General features: G+C 25.1%; 1 protein-coding gene across 1 annotated transcript; it reads left to right on the top strand.

Moving 5' to 3' along the window:
- Window positions 1-12,605: 12,605 nt before the first annotated feature.
- Window positions 12,606-19,866, top strand: LOC145832047 (uncharacterized). Its single transcript, XM_082939412.1, has 6 exons — window positions 12,606-12,680; window positions 16,726-16,834; window positions 17,698-17,844; window positions 18,773-18,931; window positions 19,394-19,457; window positions 19,590-19,866. Exons 2-6 carry the CDS (start codon window positions 16,739-16,741, stop codon window positions 19,808-19,810), a joined length of 687 nt encoding a protein of 228 aa, XP_082795538.1. The 5' UTR covers window positions 12,606-12,680; window positions 16,726-16,738; the 3' UTR covers window positions 19,811-19,866.
- The last annotated feature ends 1,219 nt before the right edge of the window (window positions 19,867-21,085 follow it).

Below are 21,085 nucleotides of genomic sequence, written 5' to 3' on the forward strand. Positions count from 1 at the left end.
ATTTTTATTTATTTTATTTTTGTAAATATGAATAATTTTTTTTTTAACATTTTTACTAACTAGGTTAATATTCAATTTTTATATATAAAACAATATATAAATAAATTATATACTTTATTCAAACTTAGTTCGTAGAATTAACTGTTTTTTGGGAAATCAATAGTTATTTTATTTTTTGTTTTAGTTTTTTAAACTCGTAATTTTACTTAGATTTATTTTTGAGTTCAGCAATTTTTTTAAATGTAATTATAATTAAATTGTTTAAATATGACTGTTTTTAAACTTAACCGATTTTATTAGTGATGATTAAATACCTGAGGAAAGTTTGCTTACACTTTAAATTTCTTAATTTATTTTATGAAGGTTATTACAGGGTTCAAAATAAATGTAGTGTTCAGTGTCAATTTTAAAAAATGACTTATATTAAATAACTACTGTTTACAACTTTTGTCAAAGTATTTTATACTATAAAAAAAACTTTGCTTTTAAAATAGTTTTGTATTTTATCAAATAAAAACTGAAATTTTTTTCATTATCAATTTAACTTTTTGATTACTTCATTTACTAATGATGTAAACCTAGTTGTTTTAAATTTAAACAATTTAACTGGCGACCTTTATTGTATGAATTTTATAACTTCATTGACTTTATTTAATTAAAAAGTCTTTTATATCTTTTGATAATTATCTTGTTAATAGAACAATAAACATAGAAGTCTAATTGTAATTTTTATTGAAGTAATTGGTAAAACTTAAACCTGTATTAATTATTAAAATGTAGTTGAACCAATGTTTGGATAACTTTGAAACTAAACTTAAAACTTCTAATCTTTAAATGTAAGCCAGTTATTCTGATTTTGACTATCTATATCACAGCTTAACACTTCAGTACATTCTAGACCAGGGTTTCACAAACTCATGTACTTAATCGCCCCCTTTTCAGAAATTTGAAAAAAATCGCTCCCCACGATTTTACAAAGAAGTTTTTCTCTTGAGTACAAACTTTTTAGCCAAGAAAGTTATGTTCGAAATGTAATTTAGTGTGGTACTTCTTAAGAACGCACTTTTGGGCTGTGTTCAAAGTAATTTACAGGGCTTAAGAAACTAATTTACAGTTATTCTCTTTATTGCCAAGTAAAGTGTATTAAAATACTTAATTATTAAAAAGCCTCTGTAATCAATCTGTAATCAATCTTGTTTAAATATGAATTGTTTTGAAACTAATGAAACTTTTAGGTCAGAGGTGGACAACTTTTGCAGTCAACAGTTCATATTTACTAAAAAATCTTTTTTAGTTTCAACTCGTTAAAAAAGTGTAATTGCCGGCAGCCTAATTTTAAAAAATAACATATAAGAATATTAAAAAATTCGAACAAAATTGTTATAAAGTGATTTTGTAGTATTGTGATCTAGGAAAAACTATTGTGAACTGAAAATCAAATTGAAAGCATATTTCAAAACATTAATTATTAAAAAATTAAATTTATGTATTTTGTACAAGTAGCTTTCAAGTTACTTAGCAGTTCGAAATTTGACAGGATCTGAACGGTAAGTTACCCATATAAAAACTTAACTGAAACCAGGCTTTATAATAATCTCTCATATAATGAAATTCGGAAATTTATAAGTTAATACTAAGTAACTTATTTAAGCCGCAAAAAATACTTAAATTATTTTATAAAAACGAGTATTCTAAAATTACTATTCCAGAGATTAAAAATCTATAAAAGAATGAACAGTGAATTTTACACATAATAAAATAAATATTAAAACATAATTTCTGATCTAGTTTGAGCAAGTTTGACCGACTGGTTGATTATCTCACTTGAAAAGTGGTTTCATCAACAGCTTCAGTTAATGAAGTAAAATTATTAATTTATATGCTAAGATATATTATAAGCAAGTTAGTTGTAAAGTTAAAAATTTAATTTTTAACTTTTAAAATTATACGTTTTGTAGTAGAACACCATGAATTAGTATTTGACTTGGAATAACATTTAGGAATCTAAATCTTAATTCTAACAATTTATTTTTCTTAACTTAAATTCAAAAAAAAATCAAATTTTTTACAATTAATTCTGTGAACAGAAAGTAATCAAATAAAAAAAAAAGATTTTATCAGGTTTTTTTTTTTTTTTTGTAACTGTAGCAGTCTTTTTAATGGCTTATTTAATTCTACTTAAAAATAAATTTTCTAGCTGTTAGCCTATAATAATTTAACAAAGGAAAATAGTGAAAAATTAAAAGCTAGTGTTGAACTATTAAAATAAACAACACATTATAATTGCTAATATATTTTAAATTAAGATAAAACAAAAAAAAACAGTTAAATTAATAGTTTAAAATTCCTTAAGATATAGATTTTTTAACAATAATAAACCAAGTTAGAAAATAAAATTGAGTTTAAGAACCTTTTACATGAAAAACTTAAAGTCATTTCAAATAGAGACCTCAAATCTATACTCTTTTAAAACCAAAAAAATCTTTTTTGAAGTTAGAATTTAAATGGTTATCAAGTTTTTTTTTCTAATTTTTACAGATTAAACAAGTAATAACAGCAATCTGTCAAATAAATGTCTTTCAAACAAATATTTTAATCACTATGCTATAAAAAACTTTAAGTGTAATGTAAAACGACAAATATAAACTACAAAATTAACCAGGTCAAAATAAAACTACAAACAACTTTAAAACATAAACCATTTAATAAACACAGTAGACTCTGCTTGATTTCGCACTTTGAACAAAATGAAAAAGTACAAACTTAAGAATTATACCTTTTTTTTTACAAAATGACAAACTTCAATATTCTATATGCAATAATGTTATGAATAAGCATGAAATCCACCAAAACATAAAACAAACATTCATTAAAAAAATAGATCTATATAAGCTATCTAAAATTATATTTTACTTTTTTTATTAATACTTATTTAATAATAGACTTTATTTAATTTAAATTTAAGAAAATATAAATTTGCATTTTTTTTGGGTAAAAAGTGCGAACTCAAGAGTGAGTCTACCGTAATTAATGTTTATTAGGCATTATGCAAACTTGTTGTAGAATAAATAACTCAATAAGTGCTGTTATTAAAAGATTACTCAAACACGATACAAACCAGGTTAAGTGAAATATTTTAAAAGATCAGATAAAATAGAAAAAACTTTCACAAAACAGTGTCTGCTACTGAAATCTAATATAATGTGAAGGATGAGGTTCATAAATGCATGCATGTTTTTCTAATCTGACTCTCAATTAGTAAAATAAAGCCTCAAGTCACCTCCTTTACAAATATCTAGATTAGATCTTTTGCTCAAGATGTTGATAACTGAACTGAAAGCTTTCTCAACAACATAGCTAGACGGAAAAGCTATAAACAATAATCTAAAATCCTTTCAAATAATTTGATACTTTTTCCTTAGTTTTTGTTAAGTCCAAAAGCTTTTACATCATTCTTTGGGAAAATTTACTATAAGTTCAAAGTCTGTTTATAAGTCTAAGAAGGTTGTCTGTAAGTCGTTTACTTCAAAAAGATATGCCTCGAAGGGATCTATGTTTTTATCTAAATAATAGTATTTTAGTGTCAAAGCGAAATTTTACTATTTAATATGATAAAATTGTTAAAAGTTCTAGATTTTTTGTTGCCTAAATTGTCAAATTCCAGCTTTTTTAGGTTTCTAGGTAAATTGGCGACCCTGTTTAGTTTTATTTCTTAGTGTAACAAAGTGAGTTATCAAAAACAAAGTGAAAATATCATGATGTGATAGTTAATAATAGATAACATAGATTTTTACAAACCATTCATGATCCCAAATAACAAATATGTCAGGTTTTAAAATGGTTAGAGGGATTTCGATCGTCGATGATCTATGTATTTGTTATATAAGAAAATATATGAATGAAAATATGAAATTTACTTGAAAATAGGAGTCATAAGCACTTCTTTTTTTTCTATACTTTACATAAACAAAATAAACTTTTTTGTTTAAGTTTTACCTCAGGGTCAAATATTTAAATAGCAAGCTAAAATTAGTAAAATATTAAGATATAAAGTAAAAATTTTATGACAGCCAAAAATTTTAAAATCGCCCCCCTTTTCGCCCCCTTACAAATTATCGCCCCCCGACTTACTAAAATTTCGCCCACTTTGGGAAACCCTGGAAATTTAAAGTTTAAATTCTTTTTATTTCTATAAATGTAATTTCTTTTACTTATGCACTACACTACACTATCATTTGCCTTGGCCATTTCCTAGATAAAAAATTGATAAAAGGAAAAAAATAATTAATAAGAATGTGAATTACAACAAATTTAATTGAATTATTTTATTTTAATTGAATTTGATGTAATTCACATTCTTATTAACTTTTTTTTCCTTTTATCAATTTTTTATCTAGGAAATGGCCAAGGCAAATGATAGTGTAAAATACTACATTTTGATTTGGGGCCAAATCGTAAAAGATATTAACATTATAAAATAAACATTTAAGAGTTTAAATAACATGCAAACTAAGGGAAAAAGAAATTAAAATATAAAAAAAAATATTTATTTTTGGTTTTAATACCGCATGATGAAAAAAACAAAAAAAAAACCTTTATTTTTGGAGGGACCCCATGAATTAATTCCAACCCTAAACCAAATATTATTTTATTTTAATTAAAGACAAAGGTGCGTTCTCTATAATAAAAAAAAATTTTAGATAGCTTTTAACATAAGAAAAATAATTGACAATTAAGTTTTATGTTTTTTGAAAAGTTAATAAATTTGCCTATAAAATCAACTTTATGCTCGTTTTTGAATCTTACTAATATAGGACCATATGTCACAACATTATTGTTGTCTTTTTTCATTAACCTTCTGGTTAATCAATAGCATCTTGACTAAGTTCAGAATCAACAATTTTATTGTTATTACTGCCAAGTCAACCACACTTTCATTGTACTCAACTAGTTTCAACATTCTTTCCTTTAAGATTTCTTTCAAAGAATTTTCTTATTATTAACCTCTTTCATACATTTAACTGGTTTTTTATCACTTGGTTTTCATCTACTGACTTACTTACTTTGTCATTTAATTCTTTATTTTGGATAACAACAAGTTCAAACTTTGGGTTCATAAACTGATTTGTATTATTTTAATCTGTTTTCATCTTTTTTTATTTTTTTAAGAATTTTCAACGAATTTTCTTTTTCACCTGCAAATTCGTTTTTATTTTAGCTACCAATTCCTCCTTCAGAATTTTCTTCATATCTACTATCAGAGCATCCATTGTTTGAAGTTCTTTCTTTAGAACTTGAGCTTGTCTTGTTTCCATTTTGTTCATGTTATTTAATTAAAACTATATTCAAATATTATGAAATAATAAAATAATTAAAAATGAACAAATACAAATGTTTTTCAAACTACTAGATAGTAGTAGAGTTAGTTAAACCTGTTTCAATTTGTTTTCAATATTGAGAACTTCATAAGTTAAATTTCAAAATTTTATTAAAACATTCATCATATTTTTTATGAAATTAAAATAAGACTATAATTAATACAATTTTTTTATATAAATGTAATTGAATTCCCACTATTTTGATTTTAATTTATTGAAATTTCAATTACTATAAACATACATTTTGTTTTTTACTTTTTATTATTTTTTTTTAATCATAAATACTTTAAATTGTTGTGTTTTTAAATTAACTTTAAACCATAATATATATTAATTAATTTATCATAACATATGCCAAATGTAATATACTTTTGTTAATGTGAATTTCCGACAAGTACTTTATAGTTCTAACATTTTTTAGACGAACATTTTATTTGTTTTATAGAGCTGAAATATTTAGTTATAATAATAAATAAAAAAAACCTCAAACTTATTAATAAACTGCTTTTCAGTATTTACCGATTCCAAGTTCGAATAGACACAGACTAATTAAAACTGAAAAACAAAAACTTTCTTGCTTAATTTTAAAAAAGTTAATATACATACCAGTATACTTCAAAAAACATACCGCATAAAGATTTTATATACGATTAGTAAATTCATAAGCTTATGGTTCGTTCTATATGGAGTGTCTTTAATGAGTAGCAGGGACGTAGCTAGCTCAAAAAAATTACGAATCTGCAAAAAAAAAAAGATCATCAAGAATAACGTGTGATGACGTCATAACGGGAATAGAATAGTTTTTGTTACCTTTAAATTTATATAAAAGTGTGCATTTTTGTTAAAAGTTTGAAAATAAATTGAATGTTGAAGTATAATGAATAACTGAGTACAAGGCAATATGTACTGCTCTTGACCCCCTATAATTCTTTATGTGTTGAAACTTTTATGAACCCATAAAACCTTTCATTTAAAAATCTAACTAAATATTATTTATTAATCTAACTTTAGTAGTATTACTCATAGGCCTAAAATATATAAGTTTGAAAACAGTTTACCCAATTCAGAAAACATTTGCAAAAATTGTTGCTTTTATTAGATAAAAATCATAAATTTTAGGAGTTGAATACAAAACAAAAGAGATATGTAATAAAAATGTTCACAAGATTAGATAAAATACAGATGTACAATTACTTTATTTTGTCAAAAATACTTAATAAAGAATGGAAGAGTACATATTCTTGCAAACTTTATTACTAGCTTTGGTAGCATAAAGGTTTAAGCTGTAAAAAAGAATAAAACATTTTCTTAATTTTTATGACATAAAAAGTGCTAGAGAGTACCGTAAATGTGTAGAAATTATCTATCAGGAGTGCAATACTAAGTATAAGTAAATACTGAAAGCTAAAGAAACAAGGTCTTGAAAGCTGAATAATCGAAACAAAAGCGAGTTTTTTTCCCACAAATGTTTACGTTTCTGTAGATAAACGTACCAAGCTATGTGCCTGGTGCCAGTTAAGAATCAGTTTGTGTAGAGTTAATTATCAACTTATTAAATTGTATATTATTAACATTTCAACAAGGAATTTATTGAAATGGAGCGACAAAACGATGGTTTTTACGAACGATTGGAACGACGAATACAAGAAGTTGCCGATGAACCGGGACATGAAGGAATCGCAGAAGACCTGCGAAACTTCCGGAACCAGCTGATGCTGGTGGATGACCATCTTCAGCAAAATTTGACTTAAAGACTTGCGCAACTAGAACAACAAACGAAAACTCAGCGCCTAGACAAGTAAATCGATCCAGCAAGCGAGACCCGGTAAATCTGGCCTGGCGCCTGGAACAATCGGAAAATTTCAAAATTTCAACGCAAGAATGTCCGTGGTCGATGAACAGCGTGTGGTTCAGTGACCTGCACATTAACACACAACTGGTTCATCTGGACTGTCACGTCGACCATTACATGTGCAAAAGTTGTGCAGACAGATGATTTAAATACCATAACACTTGCCCCACCTTTCAATAAAACTTTTGAAACTGATCTAACTAGTTTTTGGTTGCGCTAAATAAAAATTAGATTGTTTTAATTTTGTCACAAATTCTATTTTAAAATAAGTATACCTGTATAAACTCGCATTTCAAGCTAACTTTAAGAGGTAATTAAATGTTTGATAAATGTAAAAAATCATTAAATTTAAAATACTTCATGTAAGTGCTACTGTTAATTTGTTAAAGGATTTTAGAATATTGTAAAACTAATACAAATGGTTAATACTATTTACTAAAACAGGTAAAGACATTTATATAGTTAAGAAATAATAAAAAAAAAATTAATTAAACATTTGTGAGTAAAGATTTTTGTTTTCAGTGAAATTTTGTCAAAAATACAAGTTAAGTTTTTCTTTAAAAAGATTTAATATGTATTTTGTAATGAGAATAGAGTGACGTCACTAAGGCTTAACATATTAACTAAAAATATAAAAGAAGCTAAAAAAATTATTTCCTTGATTTATAATTATTTTCTTTAATTTATTTTAAATGTGGTGCAGAGCTATTCGTGTCTGGACTTTTCGTATTCCAACAATTAAAAGTCTATCAAAATATTAATAGGCGATATCTCTAAAACTAATGTTTGAAGAAATTATTTCTAGTAACATATTAACTTCATATAAACCTTTTTTTTTTTAATGTCTTTGAAATATGACTTAAGATATTTTAAAATATTATATGTTTTGGTTATAAGAAAACAAATAGAGAGATCTTAACTACTGAAGGAAAAATAAAGAAATTATTCTTTTAAGAATTTATTTTACAACCTAAGTTTCGGTCAAAGACCTCGTCAGTGCTTAAATAAATCCTAAATAAATCAATGCTAGAAAGCTAGAATATTCTATTTGAATAAGATTTATTTAATCACTGACGAGGTCTTTGACCGAAAATTAGTTTGTAAAACAAATTTTTGAAAGAATAAAATCATATTTTAAAATATAGTAGTTTTAAAATTAATAGATCTTAAGTAGTTTTTTTTTCTATTATAATCTTACTTATTTGAATTCATTATCAACTAAATTTCTAAATTAAATCAACTGTTAGATCAATTTACTAAGCAATAAAATAGTTAAACACTAACATATAAATATAAGTGAAATTGATTTAAGTAGTTAGTTGACCTATAACAAAAAGAAAGATATTAATATAAGTAGTTTTTTAGTTGAACATCATTTTTTTGTATACAATTTCGTTACAACATAATATATATTATTTTTGATAAACACTTTTTAATCTAATTTTCATATATGATGTCATAGAATAAGCAGACAGTGGCTTGTACCGAAAAAAATATGTATCATAAATAAACTTGGTTAATTACAAATAAGGTTTCAAACATAACAACAATTAAAGTTACTACAAACATAACACAAAAAAAAAGTTTAAATCAAAAGTATAAGATGTGCAGAGAGCGCCTATTAAATTAATGAAAAACTACATTTCATTTTTCTTACAGTAACACTTAGACAAAGTTACCTTAGACAAAGTTAAAAGTTTTATCGATATACCAGTATACAAAAATAAACTAATTATTAATTTTGATTTTAGCAAAACATCAACCAGTTTAATTAAAGCTGTTAAAAAATGTTTTATTAAGCTATATAGTTTTAATAGTTTCTGAGTTTTGTAAACAAAAAGAAAACAATATTTAACCTGCTATATATTTTTATAAGTCTGTAACTAATCCATTTTACCGTTATAACTGATTATTTAGTTTAGTTGCAAAACTAATTAATTTAGACTTTAATTCTTAGTGTTTGTCTATTCTTATTAATCAGAGGCTATATAAACTAATTTCAGTGTATTAATTTCAAAAACTTAAATTAAGTTGTGTTTCAAACCCTGGCTTAAGTACTGAAAAAATAACTGTTACAAAATCAGACAGCTACTGAGTTTTACTGCTGGACAGTGAACTGCCAAACTAGGAAAGTAAACCTAAAGGTCAGCCTGATTTGCTTATTTGCTAAGTCGGTGTTTTTTAAGTTTTTTGTTATTTTTTTATTTATTTGAACCCTTATTTCTAATCCACCTCACTCATGGTACAAAAATAAAGCAAAAAACTTAAACTTTGTCAGTTAAAATAAAAAATAACAACAAAAAAATGTTTCATCTTTGCTGATTCAGCAAGTATGAGTGGCTGTTATGGTAACGGCTGACCTTGAAGCCGTCTAACTGCGATTTTTTTCAAACTGAATGTTACATGTAAAGCAAAAGCACTTATTCAAAAAAGTTGTTAGTTTTTAGTATTTATGATTTGTATTTATGTAAATATCATTGAATCAAGTTCATCGATCAGGTACGCGCTTTAAGAAGCACGCGCTAATTTTAAAAATGAATGGAACCAACATAACATCTGGTTATATGTTTTTATAAAATAAATTAATTAAAGTACACGAAAGCATGATATTTCTAAAATTGATGCAAGTATGAGACAACAATCAAAAAAATAGTTACACTTAAATTAAGTAAGATAGATCATTTTTTTTATTAGTTAGATAATAACTATTTTCTGGTATAAAAAGGGTGAAATTTGTCTTAGAACTGTAAAGTATAAATTATTGATTAAGATCAGTTGTGTACCTTATCCACATCGTTACCGTGTACGTTGCTGCTCATAGTTTAATGTTTTAGTTTTTACAAGTAAAATTAAAATAAAGACTTAATATTCCGAGCTCTTATGAAAACATTTTTCAGAATTACCTTTTAACTGTAAATACAAAAAAAAGCATTTTTCTTTTTATTTATTTTAAATAAAATAGATCCTGGACTGAAGAACTTTTTAGGACGTAGGTAAACTTACTTAAGTTGTTAAAATTTCATTTAATTAAACAAAAATAATTTAAGTAATAATTTAGACTTTTTAGTTTAACTGACAATGTTAATTTTAAGTAATGTAAATTATTTCACGTATAAATTTTAGGTAATTAAAGTACTGACAGGGTTGCTGAATGCTAATGTTGCTATGCTATAATTTTATTTTATTTGAAATTTCATGTTCGATTAAACTTTTTCAATAATTGTTAATAAAAATGGCAACCCTTCCGAAAAAACCTTTAAGTTTATAAATTATATTTAAATCTTTTTTAGCGTTCTCTGTTTACTTTGCGCTTAAAACATATTGTTTGAAGAACATTAAACTTTTAATTCTTAAACTAAAACACTTTTTATTACTTGAACCTTTAGAACCTTAGATATAAAGAAAACTATGAACACTTTAAAACGAGTCTTAAGCACAATCTTAAAAAGCTAAATTTAAATATAAATTCATTCTTGGAGATAATTTCTGACTGAGTAGAAAAAAAAAATTTTGTTAGGAAAATTAAATCTACTTTTTTTACAAAAAACTTAAGGTAGCCACTGGTCAATAAGTTTTGTTTTTAGTTAAAAACTTACAAATTTGTTTTAATCACATTCTAAACTGTTTTTAAATATTTTAAACAAGTATAAGACGTAAAATGATCTAAAAACTAATTAAAAAATATTTTAGATGTGACAAGTTCTATATTAGAAAGAGTTTTACAATAACTAACAATGTAGTTTTTTTTTTGTTAAAACAAATAACTATTTACCTTATAATACCTTTGTGGTTTAGAAACGAAAAAAAAAACTTTAAAACTTTATTTGTTACTATTCGGCTTGCTAGTAATAATTTATCTGTAAGAACAACTATCATAAATTAAGTTTTTACTAATAAAAACTACTAACATTGAAAACATAATCAAGTTTTTAACATAAGTTATATATTTTACATTTTTAAGTAACTTTATAGTAAAAAAAACAATTTTTTGTTACAACTTTTTAATGCGAATGTTGTAGATTAAATACATACTAAAAAACACTAAAAAACATAACAATGTAAACAAAACATTAAAATAGGATTTTAGTCTAAAATTAATATGTACTCAACTTTTAAAGTTTTTTTAAAAGCTATAGTTTTATATAATTTTACTAATATAGTTATTATAAGTAATAGTTTTATTATCAGCATCTGGTCAAACAGTTTTATCTATTCTGTTAAACTTTAGTCGTATTTCAACTATTCTAAGTGATAAAAAGCCATAAATTTTTAACTAACAGTTTGTGCACTTACAAGTTTTTTTTTTACACTGAGATTAAAATAATATTTACTGTAACGATTTACTACCAAGCATTCACCAATGTTTTATGTTTATTAAAGCATATAAATTAATAAACGAAGTTATTTAACAAATTGCCACGTAAAAAGGAAAAAACAAAGAAAAATCTTTTAAGACTTATGTTTGTGATAGAGTTGGCTTTTAAAAAAAATCCTGTTGGTCTATAGAGTTAAATGACATAAATAGATTAATTCAAACAATTGTTTAGTATTATTTCTAGTACAGTAGCAGTATATTTTACTTAAAACCAATAAACCTACAAACCCTAAATGTTCTTCATAACTGTATAGCTGACTTTAGTTCAACTTATAAGTTTACTTAAGCTGTGTCGAATATTCGTATAAGTTGTAAAACAGTAGTTTTATACAGTTTGTTTATCTTTTTACTTAAGATATTTAAGCAATAATTGTAGCATTAAAGTAAAAAAAAAACTGAAACAGGATTATGTGTGTAAAATTACTATAGTGTTACTGACTGTTTTAAATTTTTATGATTATATGTTATGTTAATAATTAAATAACAATCTATTTATATTGTTTATATATGCATTAGAATAAATAAATCTAACATTACTTCCGATCATCGTATAATGGTAGAAATAATCAATCTACAATTGTTAATTACTTTGTTTGACTACCTCTAACTACAATTGCCAAATTTCGAGAAATAAGGATTTCTGAATACTACAGTCAATTGCTTAAAAATTGTTTATAAAAAAAAAAATATATTCAACCTTTTTTTTACATCGAAAAAAAGTATATTTATCAATCTGCTGCCAAATTGTACTCTATTTGATTTAGGTTTGAAATTTTAGTTGCAAAGTTTGTTACAATAATTGTAAAAATAAAATATCGCTACATTACTTACTTAATTCATTTGTTCATTTAATACAGTTTTTTCTACTATTTTAAAGTAATCTAATAGTTTTAAAAACAATTAAATTTTTGTTTAATGCTTTTTTGCTAGCAGCTTAAAATTTTAAGCCCTGGTACAGGTAAAGTTGTTTGGTGATTTTATGGCTTTTTTCAATATTCAACTCATTTTGGTAAAAAAAATTTCTTGGAGCTCACAGGTTTCTAACACACTGTTTCTCTTTTTCATCTGTTCAAAGGTAATGTGTATGTTTTATTATAGTTAATATGTTATTATAGATTTGTTTAAAATACAATTAAGAACAAAAATTTTTCTCTATGAGTGAGTCAGTTTTTTAAAATCAAATTTAATAAATAATAAGTATTAGTATCAATAGGATATTTCAACTCTTGATTTGATTTGCTTTGTTTGACATCATGTAATGAAACTAAATTTTACTTAATTCTAAACAATCATTTTGCTCTCTTTTTGATTCATAATCAGTGATAAATTAAGTAAATGCTTAATTATTTTACAACTTTACCTTTGAATTGCTGTTTTTTCTAGCAACTCTTACAAATTTGGGATAACATGTGGTTTCTAGTTTTTCTTATGTTAAACTAATTTAAAACTTAATTTTTAAATTTGTCATAGTTCATTTTAGATTATTATTAAATAAAATTGGAGGTAATAAATTGCACAACTTGCTATACTCTTACATGATATTTCAATTGTAAAATATCACATTTCACATAAATTATAGCTTGGTTTTTATTGAACATAGAAAGTTACTCATTTTTGGCCAAACTGCCTGAATTTTTTTACAAGTTTTATAGATTTTTGTAGCTGGGTCAAACTGAATTGATGTATATTTATAACTAGAGAGCGAGATATAAATAACAAATTTTAATATTTATTGGAGACCTAATTTAAGTTTTTTTTATACAGTCTTAAAAGAATTCAAAATATCAAGAGTTCTAGTATAGATTGTTAATTTTTGTTCCTTAGATTATGACCAAGTCAGTAACAGTTAAAGTACAATTAAAGCAGGGATTTAAAAACTTAAAATCATTGAAAAACCTGGAATTTTCAACAAAAATCATTAAAATACCATATAAACAAACAATTTAAAACAAACTTCTATTTAAAGTGGTAAAATACTAATTTTGAAAAATCAATATTGTTAAAATATATTTTCAACAAAAATCATTTTAAACTACTTAACATTCTCAAGACAGTTTTGTACCTTAAACTATACAAAAATTAACTAAAAGTTTGTATTTATATAATCTGGAATAAACCCTAAAAACCTTGAAATTAAATTTGTCAATCAAAAAATTTTTAACTCTGTTCACACTCCTGTTGACTTCTAAAATTATTGTTAGTTGCTGTACATATTTTATGAAATTCCTTATATGTCATATTTTATTAACAGATAAATTTAGAACAACTTTTTAATATAATACTAATTATAGTCATTGAGTATTCTTTTAACAACATAGCCAACAGTTACTTAAAACTAATCAAATTATAGTACAGTGGTTGTTTTAATGGTCATTTTTTTTGTTGGTCAATTTTTTCAACATCAGTATACATGTTATAATCATGTTTAGGGATATTGAAATGTTTAATAAAAGTAAAAAATTAATCAACAAAATAGTTCTCTTTCTACCTTTAATTTTAATTTGAGACATATTCTTAAATGCATAATACTTTTCATAATACTAAAATTTTATGAACAAATAGAATATTAAGACAATTTTCTATCAATAATTTTCATTTACAACTCAAATTCTGATAATATAAAGCTTAATAAATTAATGTCTTTGTATATATTTTTAATTTTAAACAAAATAATTTAATCTTTTTAAACCTATTTTTTACACATATTTTCATTTTTTTTGATTTCATGAGATAAGTTAACAATAAGTTTTTGAATTTACTAAGATATAGTTGTTGTTATTTATTATATACATTATTATATGTGATTTTTAGGTTTTTTGATATCATTAATTCAATACATAGGCTTATTGAGAATTTTATTTTATTTACTACTTATATTATGTGGCACATTTATTATTTTAACAACCTGAAATAATAAAGTTAGAATTTTCAGAAATGAAATTAACCCTGTAAGATAACAAATTTGTTTTAATAATTCAGGATTTAGCTATATTTCGTGGAATTTTTTATCAAAATGGAGAAAATTTATTTCATGATTGCCAAACTTTGACCACTCAAAACTCTGGCTGTTAATTTTTGTAAACTTCAGACTGGTATTTAAACAAGAATTTTTGAATTTATCGTCTTTTTACTTATTTAACATGGTGCTGGTTTTAAAATTAAGGTTGAAGTAAAAGTGATCCCCACAGCTCATTAATTTTGAATCATTTACTTGTTAAGATTGGTACTGTTCTTTTAAACTATCTAAATTTAATTTTTAAAACTTAAATGGCATTAAACTAAATGATATGTTTACTAAAAGTAATTTCAATAACTTTCAGCAATTTTAGCTGCAGTGATATAAAAAAAAGTTACTGAAAGAAAAACAAATGTTTTGATTTTAAATGAATTAAAAAAAATTGTAGTCAATATAATGTAACCAGTTATATTTCAAACATCTTGAGTTGTGAATTTATGAATTCATAGAAACAATTAATCTATAACTGATCTGTGAAATAAATAAGTTTAAGTTTCCAAAGCAAAATATATATTACATTAATAGTTAATATGCCCACTTAACTCAATTTTATCATTGTGGCCACTTAAAAAGTACTCAAGGTATTTTTACTGCAAACTTGGAAGTACATGGGAAAACCTGGAATTTGGTACATTTTTTACAAACCTTAAATTTGAGAATTATTACTAACTTTATATATAGCACAAAATTAATTTATCCAATTTTATCTATCATATAATATCTAAATTACCATATACAGTATTTTAATACAATAAAAAATATTCTTAATATTGATCTTATTCTTTTTAAGGGACCAAAAAACTTATACCAGAAAAATTATCTTGAATAAAAAAATTAGATCCACCATGATTATTTCAACTATCAAGCTTTTTATGATTGTTATGTGTCTTAAATATAAAAAATTATTAAGTGAAATATTTTGCTTTTTCAGATTACAATGAAGTTTTATAATCATTGTATAAACTAAGTTAAAAATAATATATAGGCTTGAGCACATAAAGTATTTAAATAAATTAATAAGTTTTATTTATCTAAAATGAGAGTTGAACAAAAATTTTTTAATGCACTAAAATTCTTGATACTGAATGCAAATAATTTAAATTCCTAGAGGTGGCATCAGTTGAAAGAGTGTGTTGTTTCAAACCAATGAGTTAACATAAATCTCAACATACATTTGCATTAGTTAACATAAAAAATTACACTTACTTCAAATATTAATTTAATTGTTAATTATTTAAAAAAGCACCTTACTCAAGCATATTTTAAAATTTCATGATCAGGTAGCTTTGTAGCAACTTGAAATCTGGCAACTAGACCAATCCACCAAATTAAATTGTCTCTGCATGCATTGTTAATTGTAAACATTTCTTGTAAAGCCCGTTTTGGTGCTATTGACAAAATGCTTGTAGAGAGCATGTGGATATCTAGTATATATTTGTATTGAAAGTATCACTAAAGATAAAAAGATAGTTTAAGTTTTGGTTCCATTTGAAAGTTAATTTTTAAAAAATGCCAGTGTTTTATTTATTTAATAAACAGAGATATATCACCAAAGATAATATTTGATCTATTTATTTTTACCAAAAATAATATATTGCTGTTGTTTTCTTCATTTCTACTTGAACAATATTTTAAATAGTAATGATTGAAAAAAAAAAAGATTTAAGTTCACCTAATGATAATTTATGGTTTTAAAAAATTTACGCTTTTTGAGTTTAAATAGAATTATTTGTTAAATAGAATTATTTGATTTTAAGAAATTCTTGTATGTTTTTGAGTATGACATAATTAAAATTAAAATTTTATACCCAATTTTAATTACTCTATGTTAAGTGTCACTAGAAATTATAATAATTTGCACCTGAAAATGCTGTTTTATAAAACCAAAGCAAGATCTTAAGACTTGGAGTAAAATGAATAGAAAAAAATTATTTTTTAGTTATACAATTAAATCACATTTTCATGAATATAATGTCTAATCAAAACTGTTGATCATAGACCTGATATTTAATTTTTAATGTCAGGTCTATGAAATAAACATACAGCTTTGTATGAAACCAAAAAATATATTTGATGATTGTTCTTAAAATTTATTATTTTACAGATAATAAATAATTATGGCTGATGTTGAAAACCAAAACGAGGATTGGGGTGAAGAGGCCCAGCAAATGGAAGAAGCTGAAGATTTCAACTTCCAAACTGAATCTGAGGAGGTTAATATTTTTAGTTTTTAAGCTTGTTAGAATATTTTATTAGTGAAAAGCTTTTTACTAGTCATTTAATTTCTTTTAAACTTTATGTGTGGAATTTAATGTTTTGATTGTGTTTTTATAACAAATTTATCTAACTGTTATAAAAAAATAACCATAATGATATTAGCTTTATTAATTTTGATAAATCTTTACCACTGATTTTGATGAAGTAAATAAGTAAATAAATTTTTGAAACTGGTAATTATTCATAAAGTTCAATATTTATAAAATTTAGTTTTGTTTATTACAGGGTTGCCACTTTACCTGAAAACCTAAAAAAAAACCTTGAATTTGACAATATAGATAAAAAAACTGGAAAGATTGCAATTTTAAACAATTTTTACATGACAAGTAGAAAAACTTCAATTTACAATCTACATTTTTGTCATCATCAAATTTTTTTACTAAAAAACACGTTAAAGGTGGCTTAAAAGTATCTTTTCAATGTTTTTATACTATTTAACACAGTTTTCCACCTTAAATTTATGTATAAACTAATAGTAAACTTAAAAACCAGCACTTAAAAAAACAAGGAATAAATTAAACAAACCTGGATAAATTTGCCAAAATTTTGCAGCAACCCTGTTATTATGAAGACTGGCTTATTTAGTAAAAATGTGTGTAATTTTTGGCTACAATTGTATCCCTTGCTGTAATTAAATGTGTGCTTTTTAATAATTTTAATACTAAGCCTACAAATACAAGTTATAATTTAAATTCATAGTATAAAATAGCCCATTTGGCCAATATCTTGTATAAAGATTAAGTTCCACTAACTATTGGTGTTATAAAAAAATTAAACACATCAAAAACATTCTTAACAGGTCGTAGAGGTCCTTGTCCCAGAAGTGAAACTCTTCGGCAAGTGGACCACCTCCGACGTCCAGGTCAACGACATCTCACTGTGCGATTACTTGCCAGTCAAGGACAAGTACAGCAAGTACCTTCCCCACTCTGCTGGTAGATACCAGGTATGTTGTTTTGTTTTTATCTTTAATAATTTTCTAGTTATTTAAATAATTTTTAAATTAAAACTGGTAAACTGAGCCTAAACTGATTGTTTTGTTTGTTTTGGTAATTATATTGATAAATTGTCTGATTATAATTTTTTTTTCAACTGAAATAGTTTTAAATTAAAACTGGTAAACGAAGCCTAAAATTTAGTTATAATTTTTTTTTATATCAACAATAAATTTACCTTTTTGTATAATAAATTGATTATATGAGTTACTATAATAATTGAAATTATATCAATTTTTTTCAAACTTTTTGCTTTTATTTGAGGTGTAAAACTATTGGTTTAATTCTTAATTATGCTGTGCATTTTAAAATTGTTATATGTTTTGAAGTTCAAAGAAATTTTAAAAATGTTTATTTAATTTTGTTGCTGTTGTTTTATTGCATCAGATGTGGTTCTGATTAATTTTTTCTTAAAATTTATCTATATGTGACCCTGTATTACCTAGTTCATCAGTGCCTAAAAATCAACAATTTTTAGGCTTATTTAATCAATGCAGTGCTTATGGCAATGAATTTATAGTATGGTAACATTTTAAACTTTTCGTAATAACTAGATCTATTGAATTAGCAATTTTCAGTGATTGTCATTTTTACAAAGTCATCACTAACTTACTTTCACTTTTCTCTTCACTTCACTAAACTTTTATTGAAATCTTTTAGTTATGTACTGGTAGTAAAATTTTATTTTTCCCCTCTCAATAATGTCAAGAATGAAAAGATAATTTCCAAGTACCATGTATATTAATTTAACTTAAAAACCAATCTGTAAGTAATCTGAAAAAATTTAAGGGAAATTTAAAAGCCTACTCTAACTTGATTGTTTAAATAAAATAGTTACTCGAATGCAAAACATTTTTAACACCATACCCCACTCAACAGGTCAAGAGATTCAGGAAGGCCACCTGCCCCATTGTCGAGCGCCTGGTCAACAGCATGATGATGCACGGAAGGAACAACGGCAAGAAGCTGAAGACCGTGACCATCGTCAAGCACTGCTTCGAAATCATCAACCTTCTCACCGACAAGAACCCACTCCAGGTACGTAAATGATTAAGTTAGTATTATTTATTTGTCTTGTGATTAAAAGTAACTTTCTGTTTTATATACTTCTCTGTGTGAGAATTACAATTTGATAATTTATTTTTGAAGTTTTTGATTGTATTTAATATCAACTTGGAACTAACTATTCTTTTTTTGCTCCTAATTTGTGTTGTAATTTTTTCAAATAGTTCTCACTTATGGTTCACTAACTAATCTGTAGCATATACCAATGGTATCCCTTTTCTCAGTAAATTATCTCTATAAAGTATTTTTAATATTGCTTATGTTTATGTAAAAAAAATATTTTTATGTTGAAAGTTATTTTAAAACAATACATAACAAAGAGTACTCCGTTTTACTACCAATTTTTTTGGAACTAAAATAGTCTATTGAATATATTTTAGAGAAAAAACATAAATTGTGTTTTTATTTATACTAATTTTTAAAATTCTTCCATAGATTCTTATTGATGCCATCATCAACTCTGGACCAAGAGAAGACTCTACCAGGATCGGTCGTGCTGGTAAGGAGATTTAATATATGTTATAAAATTAAACTATATATGATAAATATTAAGAGTCATCAATTTTTAATACAAGGTAATTTTTTATTCTAATAAATACATGTCCTCATTTTAATAATGTTATTTAAACAGGTACCGTCCGCCGTCAATCCGTCGATGTCGCCCCTCTCCGTCGCGTCAACCAGGCCATCTGGCTCCTCTGCCACGGCGCCCGCGAGGCCTCCTTCAGGAACATCAAGACCATTGCCGAGTGCCTGGCCGACGAGCTCATCAACGCCTCCAAGGGCAGCAGCAACTCGTACGCCATCAAGAAGAAGGACGAACTGGAGCGCGTTGCCAAGTCCAACCGTTAATCGATGTGTTGATAACCATAGGAAATTTTCCATAATAAAATTTTGTCATTGATGCATATTTCGTGTAGTTTATATAATGGTTTAAGGTATTAAGGACGCTTCAAGTTATTTAATTAATTTTATTTTTACTATTTACTTAATTTTTATGACATGGTTTTTAAGATATTGTATAGGTTAGCAGAGACATGTTAAGTATTATTGTGGGTTACTTAAGTTTATTTTTGTTATTTTTGTCGCACTATTAACTGCTGTTGCTTAAGGGTGGTAGGGCTTAATAATTTGGGTTTATGAAGGGTTATTAAACTTGAGATAATAAGATTTAACGGCCATATAAAGGTAGCTAACTAGTTAATAAAAGACAGTGTAAATATAAGACAAGTAAATTCCATTTTTACCAAATTAAACTTTAGAAGTTTTTAATCTTACCAGCTTATTAACTTAAGCTATAATTTTATTAATACATTTTCTTAATCATTTAAAAACTAACTGTTTAGCTTAAGTAACGAATTAATTTAAGAACCTAGTTCTACTTAGCCTTAACTTAACATGAAATATAGTTGCTTTAAAAGGGTTAATCAGATATTGGTATTGGGAGGAAATTATTATTTGGAGGTAATAGTGGCGCTTTTAAAATATATCCCACAAATTGATATTAATATACACGTGATAGAGGCCACTATGTAACCTTGTTAAGTTTCTTAGAGAGCAAATTCAGCAAAGCAAGAACAATTTCCAATACAACTGAATATGCTCATTAATTTGATGTAAATTTGCGTTATATACTAAGGAAATTTCATGGTCGGAAAAACCTGAAATTATAAACTAAAATCTCGAAAAACAGAAATTTCGATTTGCCACAAATATCTATGATGTAGATAGGATTTCGAATTTTTTTTCAAATCGGAAAGGATATAAAAGGCCATTGCCCTCTCCAACAAGACTACCATTTAAAATACCAGACGTTTTTATTGGACTTGATCTACAACTCGAGAACATAAGTGTAATTTCAAAACACCCTTTACCAACTATTGCCCCCAAACATACTAAAATCGCCCCCAGGGGGTGGTACCGTACACTTTAAGGAAATAGTTGTCATCATTAAAATTTTGTATCTAAAAACATTCAAGTAGCTTCTCTTTTTTAATTTACTTTTAACAACTTTTACCTAAAATTTAACTTAAAACTAAAAATAGACCCGAAAAATATGTATTTTAAAAACCTGTAGAAAATTTTAAAACTGAAAGAAAATCTGCTAAAGACATTTGGCCAATCCTG

The sequence above is a fragment of the Thalia democratica genome, chromosome 3 (assembly GCF_965202585.1).
Source record: "Thalia democratica chromosome 3, ktThaDemo2.hap1.1, whole genome shotgun sequence".
NCBI lineage: Eukaryota > Metazoa > Chordata > Thaliacea > Salpida > Salpidae > Thalia > Thalia democratica.